The following is a 17,000-nucleotide window of genomic DNA, read 5'->3' on the forward strand; positions in this document are numbered from 1 at the left end:
TATAAAAAAAAAGTCCTGACACTATGCCAGCTCTCCTGAGCAAGTTTCAGAAGCAACACGATGCAAGTTTATTCATTTTTGTAATTTCCTGGGGTGTCTCTGATCAAATGACTCCTTTTCACCTATTTCGTTTTCAGAATTATTAAGCAATATTCTGAAAAGATCACTCCTGGTCACTGAACTTTTGCAGGCCCTGCAATGTTGGAACAAGCAGCAAATACATTCTCTTTTTTACTTCTTTTCATGTGTAGGAGGTGGCTTTTATTTTATTTTCTTCTTTAAGCGGAAACATTTTATAACAAAGGATTCCAGGGCAATACTTAAGAACAGGGATGTTGGACAACATTGCTACACTTTATTGTGGCTTTGTGGTTAAACAAGCATTAAAATATCTAACTCGGCCAAAAGAGAAGAATGGAACAACTTCTTCAAACACAGCTATTCTCAGCCACTATGAAAGCTCTGTGCAGGTGTCTGGGTGAAATATATATTGCAGTATATAACCAGTTTATAGGATGAGTATGTTCACTAGGCAACTTCTCAGAGCCTCAAAACCACGCAGCAGAGCACGCAGCGCTGTGCCAGAAAGGATGGCTTAACTGCATTTGTTTCCAAAGCGAATCCTGTACAAGAATCTCAAATGCAGTCTGAGTGGTAATGGTAAAAATCACATACCTTATGAAACTATTATTCTAAAAATGCTCTAAGTCAGCAAATTCCAATCCTCATTTCTGCCTTATTTGATCTAAAACATACAAATGTTTGTAGTAAAAAAAAAAAAAAAAAAAAAAAAAAAAAAAGCCAAATGTTGCCATTCAATTAAGATGAGGAATTACAGTTTGTGCTTAGTGGAAACGACAGCTCTAAATGCAATCTTTAATGCTCCCTTTTGCTGATATTCTGCCTGTTGCAGACAATGATTAATCATGTCTTCTCAAAGCACTAGTAAATGCATTCTCTTCAGCTGCAGTTAGTCAAGTTTCCAACATCATACTCTCTGCTCTCTATAGAATTGGCCTTGTCAGATATAAGAGAAGGAAAACTAGTTTCTTTGAGGGGACTTGTCCCAGCATTAGCAGTTTACTTGGTACCAGCACTGTGCCCCTGGCCTTGGCGGGCTCCAAACAGCTCCTTGCTCAGAGACTCTCATGCCTTGTTACTGCACTTGTGTAAATACAGGCATCAGATGTGCTTCAAAGCCCAGCTGCTTCTTAGGGCAGGGGAGTTGGGTTACACCACGGCTGCTGGTCTGTCCTGTGTCTAAGCAAACCCAGGCCCTTGAAGGGTCCCTGCGTCGCAGCACCTGGACAGCTCTGCTCTCCACATGCCACCTCACCCTGGGAGCCATCTGCTTCGCTCTGCTGTTTTTCTTCTCCTTTTCTCTCAGCAGTGTTAGTCCTTATTAACTATCGGCCTCTAGTTCTCTCTCTAGACTTGCAACTCTATCCCACACAGCAACAGAGAGGGATTCCTCAATCACAAAGAAAAAAAAACAAACAAACAAAAAAACACATCATGCAGCCATGAGAATCCAGCTGCATCCAGATTAAGGCTGGAATTCAACTCCTTGGTCAGGCTGCGACACCCCTCTGCGGTAGAGCCCATCTACACGCACAAACCCAGGACAAAGAATACATTTTCTACTTGCTTTGTGAAGATGCGTGTACTTAAATCCTCAAAAAACCACACAGAGCCACAGCCAGAGGAGCTAATGAATGATTAAGCTCTTCATGGTTTCCAAACAGAACTTCCACCCAGTGCATTGCACCCTATGGGCTCATTTTTATGCTTGTCGTGACTTGCCTTTCCCAGTTCCTATGACCACGGAGCCAGGTGCTCTGTCTTCTCTGCACTGAAACAGAGGTGCACAGGCAACCTCCAGCAGCCCTCACCATGGACCAAGCACACACACGTCAGTGTGCACGCAGCAGCACGGAGCAGAAGCAACAGAGGTTCACAAATCCTGCTGCTTATACGAATGTACAGCAGCCCTTGTGAACAGATTAAAGCTGTTTAGTTTGGTGAAATCATCGCCAAGGTTTCATTTTGATTTTTCCATGGCCTTCAGGGTAGAGGCAGGGCTATCTGACCTCGCAGCCCTCAGACCTTCCTTCTTTCCAGGTAACCTTCTTCTGGAGGAGGCTGCCTTTCTTCTGCCTACCTTCCTCCAGGCCCATCTCAGCCCCACGCTCCTCGGCCACTTTCCCTCTCCTCTCTTCTCTCCTTATCCCTCAGGCAGCCCCATAGGAGCTGTAAATTCGGAAATCTGTGGGGTTATCAGCAGCTAATAAACTTCCACTCTAAAACAAACAAGAAGCCAACAGAAGTCTTGATGAAATCCTACAGAACAAACCAAACATGGATTCTAAGTCAAACAGTATTGGTGGAGAGTGGGGGAAAATAGAGCCACTGAACCTTTGAGGGTCACTTTCCCACAACTTTCTAGAGTTGATCTATCTAGCTAAGAGCAAGCAGATGGCTAGGAACCATGGCAAGAGGGTACAATTAAGAAAAAAAAAAAAAGCCCAAATTCATTACGATGAATAATTTACACCTTGCATTGTGGAGATAAATAAATCCCCATAATCAATCCACCTCCTTTGTTCTCTGCCCGTATGGAGAACCCCAAAAACAACATACACACTTTCTTCAGATGAGATATGTGCATCTTCCATTTTGTTACATAGCCCCAAATTCCATTTTTTTTAATAAAAGACTTAAAAATGTATACAAATATACACACTCTGGTGCAAGTCCAGCTCCCTTACCTTGTGCAGAGAATTCAGACTGGGGAGCAAAGCTGCCAAGCTCTGTTTCTGAGTCCATCACACTGTTGTTTGGCTTACCACATACATTCAAACGTTTCTCAACTAAGTCTAAATGATTCTCATAGTCCTGATCTGTTAGGTCTCCCTCAAGCACCTTCGAATGAGAGGAATGCCTACGTCCCAAGCACTCATTTCCCTTCAGCAAAAAGCCACGAGAATTCAGGCCAAAGGCACTCTCCAAGTTTCCTTGTTCCCTAGATCTACTGATGTGCTTATTGGATCTAGCACTGCTTTGGTTAAAACGCTGCCATCGCTTTTTGGGTGCTACATGATTCATATCATTAGACTCATCACCAAGAGAGCTCTCACTATTTGCCTCTGAATCCAAGTCTGGACTCTGCCCATTTTCAGCAGAAATGCAGCTCTCAATATTTCTACCAGGTTCAGGTCTCCTTCCAATATGATCTAAATTGTCATCAGATAAACAGGCAGAGTCTTCATCAGTTGAATGTTGTGTTAAATCAACAGACTCTTTCCTCTCAGTATCTTCTGCTTCTTTACCTAGAGGACTGGTAACCAAACCATGAACACGGAATGCATGTTCTCCTGAATCTCTGGATAACCGACTTAGCAACTTACTTGGCCCTCCTGGTTTTAAGTCCTTTCTGTTTGAAACTGTTTTATCTCCAAGTTTTGATGGCTGCTTAGATTTTGAACAGTTGCGTTTGGATACGCAATTTGTGCCATTTGTCCCAGAAACAGCAGTATTCTTGGGATCCCTTTTGCTAGTACCAATCCCTGTTAACTTGGTTGTAGGATTGCGTGAAAATGAGGAGTTGCTTATACTGGAGTTTGGATTTACTGTCTCCTGGATGCAATCCCCATTTTTTTCTATTTTATATGGGGGGCCTACAACAGCCAAGGACTTCAGCCCACTCGCAGAATTGCTTCCAGAGCCATCAGCAGTACTGGTATTTCGATATGGGACCATATTCTGAGTAGCCATCAGTTGCTGCTCTTTTGTCTTACTATCATGCATATCCTTCAACATCATTAACAAGGTGCTGAATTTGTAATCTGGCTCAATAGGCAAACGACTGTGACCAGAGGTGGAGGAGAAAAGTAAAGGTACTGTGGTCTTTGGAGTGCCAGAGTCACCAGCATCGTCATTTATGGACCGAAAAGACAGTTCCTTCAGCTCTGACAAGACATGTTTCACCACAGCTGTCTCTATTTCAGCAGAATCCCTGGCTTTCTCATGCATGTTGTTTAACAGTTTCTGACCATCAACTTTTCCACCTTTAGGAAGAGAATCTCTGTGAAGGCCAGAGAAACCTTTGGTATCAGGAGAGCGGCAATTCATGCTCCGCTCCTCTTCTGCAGGAGAAGGTTCCAAGCCAGCAGCTTTTTCTTTATGTTTACATTTTATACTCCTGATCCGGGACAGTTTCATGCTTTTTGTTTTTAAGATCGCTTGGTTTGGAACAGCAGCCCAGGAGCTGTCCTTGGAAATACTTTGGGGAGTAGTGTGCTTGCTTGCTAGGGAAAGATTGTCATTTCTCACATCTGAAGAGCACTCGAGAGCCATCAGTGACATCTCCGCATCAGAGGAGCCTCCTTCAAGCTCCCCATCTGCAAATTCAGCATCGAGTCTGCTGGCTCCTGAACCTCCCAGCGATTTGCGATCTCTGTGCAACTTCTTCTTGGCCCTTCTATTGCTCTTCTGAGACAGATACATGGAAAGCTTAATGTTTCCACTTGACGTCATAGGAAAATCCTTCTCCATTTTATCTGAAGAATCACTAACTTCAAGAGTGCTAGAGGCTCTCTCTGAACTTTGGTCCATGGTATCTACATCGCTGTTTCCATCATCAGAGAAGGAAGAGGATGTATCCGATTCGGTTTGCTTTTTCTCAATACCAGTATCAGACGCAGAATAGTGTATTTGTAATTTGGAACTGCACAAAATGCCCAGGGAGCTCTTCTCTCTTTCCAAAGATGCATTGGAAAACAAATCCCCCTGGAGCGTGTTTTTCAGAGTATCGCTTTTGTGAGTCTCATACTCTGGTTTCAAAGTTGCCTTTTCAAAGCGTCTTTCTCCAAAGGACGAAAGCAAATGGTTTTCCATGGGACCACTGGATGCTGTGAGGCTGTTTGCAATGCGTCGAAGTTCATGAGATGCATGCTTATCTGGTAGGTCCCCAGCAATCATGTTTCTAACCAAGCTCTCCGATGTCTTTTCTACGTTTTCTCCCCTAGATGTGTCCCTTCTCGTGCCACTCTTTTTTACTCTAGTCCTTTTTCTACTGTCAGAGCTTTTTTTCATGTGTGGTTTAATGTGCAACTTTCCTTTTTCACTGACTGGGTGCCTGGAGTCAAACGCCAAGGATTTAAAACAACCATTCAGCTGCCTGTCCCTCTCTGCTCCAGGGCCATTGGCATAGTATTCCGAGGGCTCTTCCTTCTCGCTGTCCAGCTCGCTGGAGTTCTGGCTGCACTTTTGATCCTCTGGCCCCCCGAGAAGAATGTCTTCTGCCTGTCCAACACTGACTTCCCATTTAGCCATAAATCTTTGAGGAACCTTAAAGTTAGAGGAGACAAAAAGAAGAAAAAAAAAAAAAAAAGAAAAAGAAAAAAATTGAGGGGGTAACCAACAGGGTAAAAGGGAGAGAGAAATGGACACAGCACAGAACAGAGCAATGGTTCTGCATTTATTATCTATGGGACAATTGCATGGAATCCCAGAGGCAAGGCAGAGTGTGCAGAGGACATAGAAAATACTTCTCCCGGCCAAATACCTGGCACTCCAAATAAAGCTAATAAAAATCCATGTACATTCCCCAAACAGTAAAAAGGTCCCTAGCACAGGCCTCACAGGGACCAAATGTCCTGGCACCCCAGCACATCCTGAGAGCAACAGTCTGTAAGGGGAATGCATGTGGATCCCTGGCACGGACGTGCAAGGCAGCAGCCAAAGGGCCTCTCAAGGCAACTGCAGCATCATTTTCTCAAAATATCTGAACAGACACGTTTGCTTTGCTCTCTCCTTCTTCCCACATCACTTGAATTCAGTCTGCCCTCTCCATCAGAGCACCCAGTCACACACATCTAAAATACACCCAACCAAATTCAACATTTCTATCACTTAGAAGTCTCCCAGCTTTATCCCTGTACCTTTAGCATAAAACAAAAGGCACTCTGCATATTGCAGAGAAATTTCTGTTGACATCTAAAACAAAAACAAAACAAAAAGGTTTCTTATTTGTGCACGTTATTCTTGGCTGCACAGTAGCAAATCAAAGGCTTCACAATTGCTCCTAAAATCAAAACCAATTCCAAGGCAGGAAGAACTCCTCCAACTTCTGACAATTTTTATTTTAAAACAAAAGAAAACAACAAAAAAATCTCATCTCAGCAAATAACAAAAAAGGTATGGAGCCTGGTAGCAAAGCAGCTAAACGTTCCCAGCTTGCATCAGATCTTGAATTCTGGGGATGCAAACCTGGACATTTATGCAAGCAACAAACATTCAATTGCCTCTGCTGCACCACAATGGCACAACATTTTACATACAGAATGGGATTCTATCCCATGAAGCATTTTATGTTCTAGAACCAAAAAAGTTACTTGGGAGCATGTAAGTAGTGGTGAGGAAGCTGGGAACACAAGGGGAAGGGCCTTGAGAGAAGATGCTGTGCATTCTCTTGGAAAAGGGAAATGTGGAGAAAACACTGCATGCAGGGAGCTCAAATCTGCAAGAGCATTTTATTTAATCCAGTGTTTTTCATTAGCAGGGGTTAATTAACCCCTAATAAGTCAGTGTTATTAAAAAAGGAAAAGAAAGAAAGAAAAAAAAAAAAGACAGAGCATTGCAGCCCTTACAGTAATGCAGAAGGTCCTGCACTTTTCTTCAACAATTCTAAAAAGAGAATTTCTCCAGCCTCCTTCCTAAAGATGTAGAACAGACCTCTGTGTCACATTACATGACACTGGCCACAACTGCTTTGGGCTGTTATGTTTAGAAAAGAGGCAAATACAAATGATGCAATGAGCCACAGAACTTATTCTTGCAGGCTCACTGACAATGTATTTTCCAAGTCAAATCAAAATACTCAGGGGTTTCTATAAAGAGAATTGCTGAAGTGGGGTTAAAATCCCCACTGTTTTATCTCACTCAGGCATCTAGTAAGTGTGCAAGTCCACCTCTACTTCAGACCAGCCAAAAGAGGCTGCCAGAGAGCAGAGGAAGTTATTTAAAAGCACCCTGTAATTGGCATCAGGAGAGGGCTATGCAGCTGAACAAACCTCATGCTGACAGAGAGACCTGAACTCCTCCACCTCTCAGAGCTCTGTAGGGCAACAAAAGCACCAGGCCACACCTCTACAGAAGAGAGCCTGGAAACTCCTGGCAGCTTTATAAACTAGGCCTATTAGAAGGATGCAAAGAATCGCTTTGCTGGCTGTGTTGCTAAAAATCACTGCCACAAAAGAGAGCTGTCAAAGTGCAGTTCCAGACACAAAGGAATATTTTTACTGTGCGGATTCAAAGAATCAAAAACATACTAGAGAAAACAGATCTTTTACCTTATGTTTGTAGCCTTTTTCTTTTTGCTTTCCTCTTCTCCGAAGGATAGGCAGCTCTTCAAACTGATGTCTGCCTTCAAAGAGGACAATAGCTTTTCCTGCAACCCAGGCTTTCTCTGAAGGCTCTCCTAAGGCATCCACATAGTACTCTCGGTATGGTCTCCGATTGGAAACTATTTCAAGAAATTTAGCAGGATTAACCTCTTGCATAAAACAGAATGAAGATACAGGAAAAGAAACAGAGAAAACAGTACCAATTTGTTAGTCAATTCTTAACAACTTTGCTTAATAACATCCCCCTATGAACTCCAGTTCTGGGGATTTCTAGTTAGAACTTAGGAGATCCCTTCAATCTCCACTTATGTTTTTTTGTTGCAACTCTGCATCTCTTTTTTTTTTTTTTTCCCCTTTACAAACTGCTGATCAACAGATCTAAGATGACCTGTATTCCTAGAGCAAAGATCGAGTTTGTCTGCAAGAAAATGGCAAAACTGTCCAAATATCTTTTTCCTTAAGAGAGATAACATACTAGGCAGCATATTTCTCTTTTACTCCTCCCTGATTAATGATTAAACAGTCCAGTCCACTTGTCCATTGAGAAAAGGCAGGAGTGTACTGGCAACACCCAGAAATAACATCCTTCTGGATATGATTTACTCACACAGGTTTTACCTCCCCCACAACAACATACCCCATCTTGTTCCACATTTTGCTGTCAAACAAATTCTCATTCTGGACATAAAACATTAAGAGCAGCATTTAAGCAAGCACCTCTCTGGGGCCCAAGTACTGCACACATACACGCACTACAAGGAGTATGTGCAATATAGCAAGGGCCAGTTATAATGAATACAGCTGTACTATGGTCACCAAGGTGCAAGGAAAGAGAAGAAAATCCAGCACAACATCACTAGCACAACCCCATTGGAGATTTAATTTTTTTTTTCTGTGGAAGAACACTGGATGATGTGGTACAATAAGAACTGAATCAGTAACTAGCTATGTTGGTGAAAGAGGACAAGTTAAAGGCATTAGAATAGAGCTAGCTAAGCTGGAATACGGGTATAAACTTATCCCTGTATTTCCCTGCAATGCCTGCTTAACGTTCTGTTGGAAACGTCTTCTCCTTCTGAACATGTAGCTTAAGTTTCACAGCCCATTTGGCTTCCAATGTCTCTTAAGAAAGCCAACACAGTGCCAGTTGCCCTGATGTTGAGCAGTGCAGACATTTAGATTCTGGCCAAGACCACTGATGAAGCAACGTCAAGTCAAGGACAAAGATGACAGACTTCATCCATCCCATTCACAATATAGGGGCCGAGCTATTGAGTCTCAATTTCTCAGTTCCAAAACTCTTTTTAAGTTATGTTAATCAAGAGCTTTAAATAAAACACCAAGCCACAGAGCAAGAAGCGAAGAGCTTTTTACACAAGTGATGAGTTTGAAGCAACCTGCCTTGTTTTGAATGGCCTGTTCCCATGACAACAGGAGCGGCAAGTACGGGAGGAGGCCTCGGCTTCCTACGGTACATACAGAGCTCAGGGCCCTTTGCCCAAAATCACCAGACTCCAGATTCAACCAGTCTGGCTCAGTTCTGGCTCAGGGAAGCAAGATAACCAGACTAAATAAAACCACAACTGGAAAACAGAGTTTTCCCCAGATATCTATTGGGTTGAACAGAGATAGAGCATGATGGGAGAGTCTATCACATGGCTTAAGTCCAGACCCTGCTGGAATTTGCTAAGAGCATGTTTCCTCCCTGCAGAATTCCCACACTAGAAATCATCGTATAAAGGTTGAGACAGGATTACTGGACAGCTACAAACACTAAATCCAACACAAAATTTCATTGGCAGGGGGACAGAGGGGATGGAAACATGCCTGGCATATCTTCAGGCAACATCTTTGTTACATGCTCTTCGTGAGTTCAGGAGAGACTATTTTAAACTGCACATTCAGTATCATCTAGAATCAGGACAAATGCCTCCCAAAGGCAAAGAAGAGGGAGGTGAAGAACAGCATGTAAGACTGCAGCAACCAGACTTGGGATGCAGGACAAGCTATCCATGTGTCCAGAGGACTAGCAAAGATCTGAGCTGGTGGTCACTGAAACCTGATCACTCTCAGCGCTTGATTCATAGTCCAGCAAGAGTCACGAAGTGCAGACAAATCCACCAGTGAGCAGCAACCTCACTGGTTCACAGAGCTGTCAGCGACTGCTGCTACTATTGTGAGGAGTTTCCAGTTACCCACAGAACAAAGAACCAAAAGGAGAAACCAGGACAAAAAATAAGAACGAGACTTTCCATTTGTGCCAGTTTCCCCCGGCACAGGGGGAGTTAGTATGGCCACTAGTATGATCCTAAAAGCAACCTGAGGGCCTTCAAATAAGAGACAGCTTCCAAACAGTCACCTCCCCTCTGCTCTCCTGATCACTCATCAACATTTCCCTGCCTCAGCCTTACAGCACCCTCTTCTCTCCCACCTCTCCCTTCTTTTCCCTGTGTTCAGGCACACACAGCTCTGCCCTATTTCCTTCCATCTCTTCCCCTTACACTCAGCTGCTCCTGGTCTCTCTAACAAACTATGCCCTACACCTTCACATATGTGGCTCCCCTGGCTTTTCTGATATTTCCCCATAAACAGCCCCCTGCATTCCCTGTGCCAAACAAGGCAAAAAAAAAAAAAAAAATCACTTCTTCCCACCCATTCACGTCATGCCTGCAGGCACCCAGCCCCACACGCACCCCACAGCCTCCCTCCCGCCCGTTCTCCCAGCCCGGCTGCCTCTCCACATCCCCGGGCGCTGCAGGCTGCCCAGCTCTGCTGCCTGCCCTTTTTACGCACCGCTCTCCTCAGCCTCCACCTCTGCTTCATCCCCTTGGCTCTGCCTCCTCCCTGAAACGCCTTCTCAGCAGGCTGCTCTTCCCTCTGCATTGCCCTGCACTCGGCCTAGCTGCTCATCCTTCTTATACCTGGGAAGCAGAGCCAACATGTCCCGCTCTCTGCGCCACGTTGTTCTCACTACCATTGGCTTCAGCCCCTTTCTCCTCCTGATACATCCCAGATCCAGGTCTGCTTCATAGATCTCCCAGCTTTCTACAGTACAGTTAATTTCTTTAGACTATCAAGGGCCAGGAGTGTTTCTTTAATCAATAAAAATATAAAGTAGCACCTTGCCACACACAGCTCCTCCGTGCTGTGGTCTGAGTAGATACAGTACCTTTCATTTTTGAGTGACAGTCCAGCACTGGGTCATGACAAACTGTGCATGGCCACCATGGGCGTCTGTTGAACTTGGCCCAAACAAGATCCCCAACTTCATACTTCACTGGAGTAGGTTTCTTCTTGGCTCGGATCTTTGGGGAAAAACCAGAACACAAGAAATCACTAAAGCTCCAGATGCTTTTAAAGAGATTTGCCTCCCCCCTGTGTACAGATTACATCTGGCCACCAGAGACAGTTACATTAAAAGGCAAGCCCTGATTTTCACTTAGTTGCTCCTTACACCTTCAAAGAACATGATAATTTTCCCCATCTTTCTGAAAGAGCAAAACAATAAACTAAGGCTTGATATTTTTTTTATTCTCATTCTTTAGCAAAGAATATGATCTCTGGTAAATGACTGCACTCAAACTTCACACAGTTGACCGGGTAAATATTTCAGGTCACAGCTAGCACTGAATACTCCACCAACACCAATTCATTCATTTCAAAGCAGTAAAAGCAGTAAGCAGAAAAAGCAGTAAGAGAAAATAAAAGAATCCTCCCTGGAAGAAGGTGATAAGAACAGCACAGAAAGCGTCTACCAATATAATAAGGAGAGAGGTTTATGTTTACAAACCAATAGGTGCCCTGCTTCTCAGCAATGCTCAGGGAAAAAATATCATAATAAAATATTCAAAATTAAAGGCAGACACAGTCAGAAAAAGTGTGGACTTCATGAGCAGAACTGCCCTGCTTTCCTCCCAGGACTACACAGAGGAAATAGGGGAGAAGGCCCTGCAGTCCTTTTTGTCCAGTTTGCCTGCCAAGTAAGAGGACTTCTTTGGCTGGACACAGTGGGATCCTGGCCAAAATGAGGATTCATGAGCTTAAACGTGTAGAGACAAATTGAATCAAGACTCAGTACAAGGGGTTTCCACACGGTGCAGGAGTCCCTGTGCCTGGCGGGGGGTTATGTGGAGCATCCTGCCCCTCTACCAGCAGTGCCCATGACCTGTTCCAGGTGGCTGCAGCAGTTTAAGAGCTCTAAGAAGTGTAGCAGGTATTCTGCTTACCCAGAAGCATCAGCACTATCATCTCCATTAAAGCTGTCATGGCCCAAATATACACCAGCTCCCATCACGTTTTTATTCTGCTTACTAGTCCCCCTGAGGAAAGCCTCTTACAGTCCAGGGTTCAACATCCTCATGGCTAAAATGCAACAGATCTCCCTAATAAAAATATACATTCCACTTCAGGTTGAGTTTTATGAGTTTTCTTCACGTGGTTATAGATAATAGAAAAGGATAAACTCCGCTGTTACACAAAGAAAAGCAGGTAATTACGTTACAGACTAACATTGCTGACATTCTTTTTGCTCAGGCACAAAAAGCCACGTGATAACCTGTTCCCAAGCAAGAGTCTGGAAAGAGGCAACAGGGCTGAGCGCCCAGAGCAGCGGGCAGAGCATCACAGGGCCTCCCTGGCGCTGCTCGCACATCACCCCCGCGCGTGCACCGCCTTGGGAGCTGCAACCTGAGCGCGACCCGCTGGACCGAACCGTAAAACCCCGCTGGAGACTTGCCCGAGTTCCTCAGCATTCACCTGAGTGACAGCCGCAACCCCTGCCCCAAGGCAAGTCTGCATTTAAACCAATTCTTTGCTGCCTCCCTCTGATACCACACACAGACATCTAAGGAAAACATGGCTTTCAAGAAATTATCCGGGCAAGGCTTAAATAGCCAGCTCCATTTCCAAGCATTCAGCACGCTTTTCAACAGCCCAGGCCGCAGTTATTTCAATAACTCTTTGCCAGTTTCGCTGCCTCGTTCCCTTAGCACTACAAGTGGATGCCGACCTTGCGGTTAGGCACAATAAACGCCCCTCAAGGCGCTGCCCCGGGGACATCACCCAAACGTCAGCGCACGTCGCGGTGCCCAAGCGCAGAGCACGGCGACAGCACGCGCTGACACAGGCTGCTCTCCTGCACTGTTCACTCCCCACGGCTTCCCACCACGCTGCCGGAAAGGCCTTGCTGTTTTCAGGAAACAAATTGCTTCTAGGGAGTTTTAAAATGTGTAACATAAAACTCACACACGAGCAGAGGGGCGTATGAAGTGGTTATCATCACTTCCAGGTACGGTTCCTCTCTTCCTTTTAAATTCTGTGGTGTGATGCCATGTTACAGCCCCAAAGCATGAATTTCTTGGGCCAGAACACATTTCATGCTTAGCACAATTAGGATTTATTAAGGCAAGATCAAATTATCAATACATCCTGATGACCTCAAATTCCTGCAAGTAATGTTGATGATGATCTCCTCTCCATGAGCTAGGGAAAGCCCCACATTTAAGCACAACACCACGATACTGAACTTCAGAGGCAGCCCTTATATATGAACATGATAACGAAGTTCTATGTGTTTAAACCACCACAAAACTAACTCACCACTAACCAGTCACTGCAGATGAGGTAGGTGCCACGCTGTGACCCTGCGGAGAAGCCCTCGGTAACTCAAAGCAGGTATGAGGCTGCGGGGACGGTGCCCTGCACGGCTTGCAAGTGACATGACAGTTCTGGTGTTACTCGACATACTCCTGCAGGGAGTCAGCACCTCCTGCTCTTATCGACTGCTTGCCATTAATTTGCTGTTTGGATGGGACGAGCTACAGACTAAACTCCAGATTACAAGCAACGTTTTAGAGCACTTTGCTCTATTTTTGGAAAGAGCAAGAACCCATCTTTGGGACGTTTTTAATTAGACTGTCTCCAAACACCCCCCAAATGATCACCAGTCAGTCAGGAGGGGTCACAAAGTTCAGCAACAGGGTGATACAAGTGCTTCTACCTTGGAAAACCTCCTCCTGAATGTGTGCTATGCAAAACACACCAATCTCTGTGATTCACTAAGTGAAGCTACGCATCAGCTTACAGTATCTCATGGGAAAACAATTTTTCTAGTAGACATGACAATTATACAAGTAATTACTCTGCACTCCTGCAATTCACATCAAAAGGCAGCCATAAAACAAACATTGAGCAAAAAAAGATTACATTTCTAAATGATTTTAGTTTTGTGCATGTACTATAGCCTTGGACTCCATCTCTCCCCAGCAGTCTTCCCTTTAAAACAGCCACATTATTAAGTGGCAACGAAGACAACAATTATGCAGTAATTACTCTTCCTTGGGTCCTTTTAAGCTGCTGATCAATCCATTAACCTTTCTGGAAGAAGTGGCAGGAAGCACAAGCCCACACATCCATATGCTGCTCTCCAAAGGGTGCTCCTTTGTGCACCACTGATCTGAGCAGCCTTGGTTTAACAACCACAGCCTCCATCTCCATCATCTCCAGCACCCAGGGCAAGGTTACAGACATCTCTGCTGTCCTAAGTGGCCTGACCATCCTGGAAAAGCCACTGCAATACCAAACTCTGTGCAAAGAGGCAGAATATAGTGCTGTAAACCAAGATACTAAGCAGCACGCAGCCAAGAAGCCCAGTTCCCTCTACTGCGAGCAACAATCCGCATCCATCACAGACAGCCCTGCACACTATTTAAATTCAGGCCCATTTCGGGAAGCCATCCTGGAAAAGCTCGGCTGAAGTAACCCTCAGGGTTTAATCCTGGCTGAATAATGTTATTTTTACAAATAAATGAAGAATGGGGGTAGAACATGCTTTTGGAGAAAGAACCTGAGACAGCAAAAGAAAGAACGCAGAATCAAAAAAAAAAAAAAAAAAAAAAAAAAAAGGCACTAGAAGGAAAAAGTGGGACAAGGACATAAAAGAACTGACCCTTAATAATAATTGGGAATGATAATGCCAAGCCAGTTAAAGGAGAAGTGGACAGAATCAAAGTCAAGACCAGAAGAGGTGCCTCCAATCTGCAGTCCCAGAAGCCAGCGGTCACCTTTGCCTTGGAGCAGGTGGGGAAGCGGGAAGCTCGGAGCATTTCCCGGAGCGCAGCCCTTGCTGCGGGCCGGCGGTGCGGGATGGATCTCCCCACACCGGGAGCTGCCAGGCAACGCTCCCGCCGGGCTCACGAGCTCCCGCCGCGATGCCGAGCGGGGAGCTCTGCCCCGCCAGCTTCCAGGGCTCTCCGGGAAACCTTCCCTGCGGATTGCTGCCGGGCATCGCCTCTGCTGCCGCTCCGTGCGGCCCGTCCGCCCCAGCGGCGTCTGCGGAGGGCTCTGCCCAGCACCACCTTCACACCGGCTAGAGCGGGAAGCCCTGGGGAGGAGCAGCCTGCTGCCCCTGGGCTTATTTAGTGTTGTAAAAACTCAGGGATTATCAGTCTTTGCCTGGGTGGGATGAGAGGATGAGGTCCTCCAGGTGCCACCAGCCGCAACCCACTCCAGCCACCCTAACATTGCTAGACCTGCTTAAGGTCCGTACCTCTTTTTAACAGAAAAAAAAAAAATCTAACCAAGTACAAACTTCAGACATGGATGATATCTGATGGCACTTAGTGTAGACTGGACTGGTCTGCTTAAATTAATACCTATCAACACACTTAAGGAGGCAGCTGGCATGGCAGGAATGCTGGGCCTGGAACGGGATGCTCCCGCGTGCCTCTCATCTCACCATCGGCAGCAGGTTTCCATCTTCTGCCCCCACTGCGGAGAAGCAATTGGAGCAAACTATCTACAGTTCCCCTGAAATTAGCCTCCAAGGGCATTACTACAATCACCCCGTAGGTTTTCATGGGATGCTGCTCCCCTCCCTGTAAATTCAGGCCAGTGTCCCTCATTCTTTACTCTTGCGTCACTGAATGAACCTATGTTTTAGGCAAAAACAGAGCAACAATCCGGACCTTTTTGCACAGGCTTGTCCTTCTGTCCTGAGCCTCTACAGCTCCCACACTGCGGCCCCAGATCCTTCAGTTTGGGCCACGGAAACTAAGCGGCTCTGCTGCAACACACGCACAGCGACTGCTGCCGACAGGCAACGGGTGTTCACAGCAAGACTTCTACCACATTCCTGCTCTTAAGTCTTCCTTCCACACCCTCCACCCCGAAGTGCCTGCTCATGATCCCTCTCTTCATTATTTCAGTCGGTTCCACCACTCATGCATCGAGAATTGAATGAATACGGAGAGGAGACAAGACTTGGGAAATAGTCTTTGCTTGTGCAATACATATGAAGAGATAAAAAGGAGATGAGATTAAGAACAACACTGAAGCAAAGTCAAGAATGGAAATTAATAACTGCCTGTGATGAAAGCTCAAAAATAAACTCTCATTAGCAAAGGTTCTTGTTTCAAATAAGCTTTTCTAAAATCAAAATAGAATCTGTCAAGAAAGGGAAAGTGGAAAGAAATTAATTTATATCCACTTCATGGCTTAAGTATCTGAAACCAAGCAAAAAGAGGGTATCATTTAAAGTTTCCTCAGCACAGAGTATGAGGCACGTGAGCTTGCAAGCTCTCACGTAGAGAAGCTGCGATGCTGGAGCTGCACTAGTGCAGGCAGAGCTGCGAGTTCAGCAGCTCTGCTCCCCAGTAGGAGAATTCCTACTGGAATAAATCCCTGCATTGGAAATGGGGTAAATCCAAGTCCAATAGTCCAATAATTAAAAAGGGGGGGGGGGGGGGGGAAGAAAAGAAAAACCCCACCCGCACACCGCATTGTATGGCTTAACTACCGAAATCATCACCACCCTCACCAAAATAATCGGGCTGGCACTTAACTTCCTTAAGCTCCAATTGACAGTCAGCACCTACAAAAGCCTGCTGAACACCCAGCAACAGACGCTGGATGACTGAGGACAACAGGACACATCCTTTATCTTCACTGCTCAGGGACATCCCGGGCTGAAGGGAGCCTTGGAGGCCACATCTGAGAACAAGGGGCTCCAACCAGGCACTTGCAGGGTGCCCGCCAGAACAGGGGACCCTCTAAGTGGCTTTTACCATCAAAATGGTTATATATTTTCGCTCCTGTTCATTCTGCATTAACCTGCTTTCAGCTTCAGTATAGCTGTTAAATGTAAACAGACATCTGAGCTATATCAGTGTTTGAAAAAGTTTAATTCTTCTTATCTGGGATGCTGATCACAATAAAGTGATAAATGCTCACTAATTAAATGTTCACTAGCCAAAAATAGAGCAGAGATTACAATGCAAGCCAAACTTCTAGCTGTGCACTTACAGATATTTGTTGTCTTTGATTAGCTTTTGATATCCTTTTCCAGGCAGAGGCAGCCTACAAATATTCAAGGGCTCTACATCCACATAAGCTACCATGAAAGGTTAAAATAAGCGCTGCCTGCATTATATTGGGTAATTCAACCTCCCAAACAGTTAAGTTTATAAAGAACATGAGAATATCAGACCCAAAGTTTTAGACCCAAAGACAACAAAGCATCTCTATCCTATCACTCTCAGTTTGCAGCCATTTACCTTGTGACCTTGACAGAACAGCAGAGCAATAAAAAGCTTTGGC

General features: G+C 45.1%; 1 protein-coding gene across 4 annotated transcripts in view; it reads right to left on the reverse strand.

Moving 5' to 3' along the window:
* NSD1 (nuclear receptor binding SET domain protein 1) overlaps nucleotides 1-17,000 on the reverse strand; it is a 58,405-nt gene that overhangs the window by 31,096 nt on the left and 10,309 nt on the right. For 2 of the 4 annotated variants that reach the window (XM_088522551.1, XM_088522550.1), the window contains 3 exons: nucleotides 10,576-10,711; nucleotides 7,353-7,525; nucleotides 2,769-5,349 (listed from right to left, as the gene is read on the reverse strand). In XM_088522551.1, coding sequence (XP_088378677.1) covers nucleotides 2,769-5,349; nucleotides 7,353-7,525; nucleotides 10,576-10,711 — 2,890 coding nt within the window. Of the gene's footprint in view, nucleotides 1-2,768; nucleotides 5,350-7,352; nucleotides 7,556-10,575; nucleotides 11,231-17,000 lie in introns of those variants that run through there. The other 2 variants (XM_010219093.2, XM_088522552.1) reach the window with 2 other exon arrangements.

Source organism: Tinamus guttatus, unplaced genomic scaffold (genome assembly GCF_059628265.1).
Source record: "Tinamus guttatus ecotype Peru unplaced genomic scaffold, ASM5962826v1 Tinamus_guttatus_pri_ptg000155l, whole genome shotgun sequence".
In the NCBI taxonomy this organism is placed as follows: Eukaryota; Metazoa; Chordata; class Aves; order Tinamiformes; family Tinamidae; genus Tinamus; species Tinamus guttatus.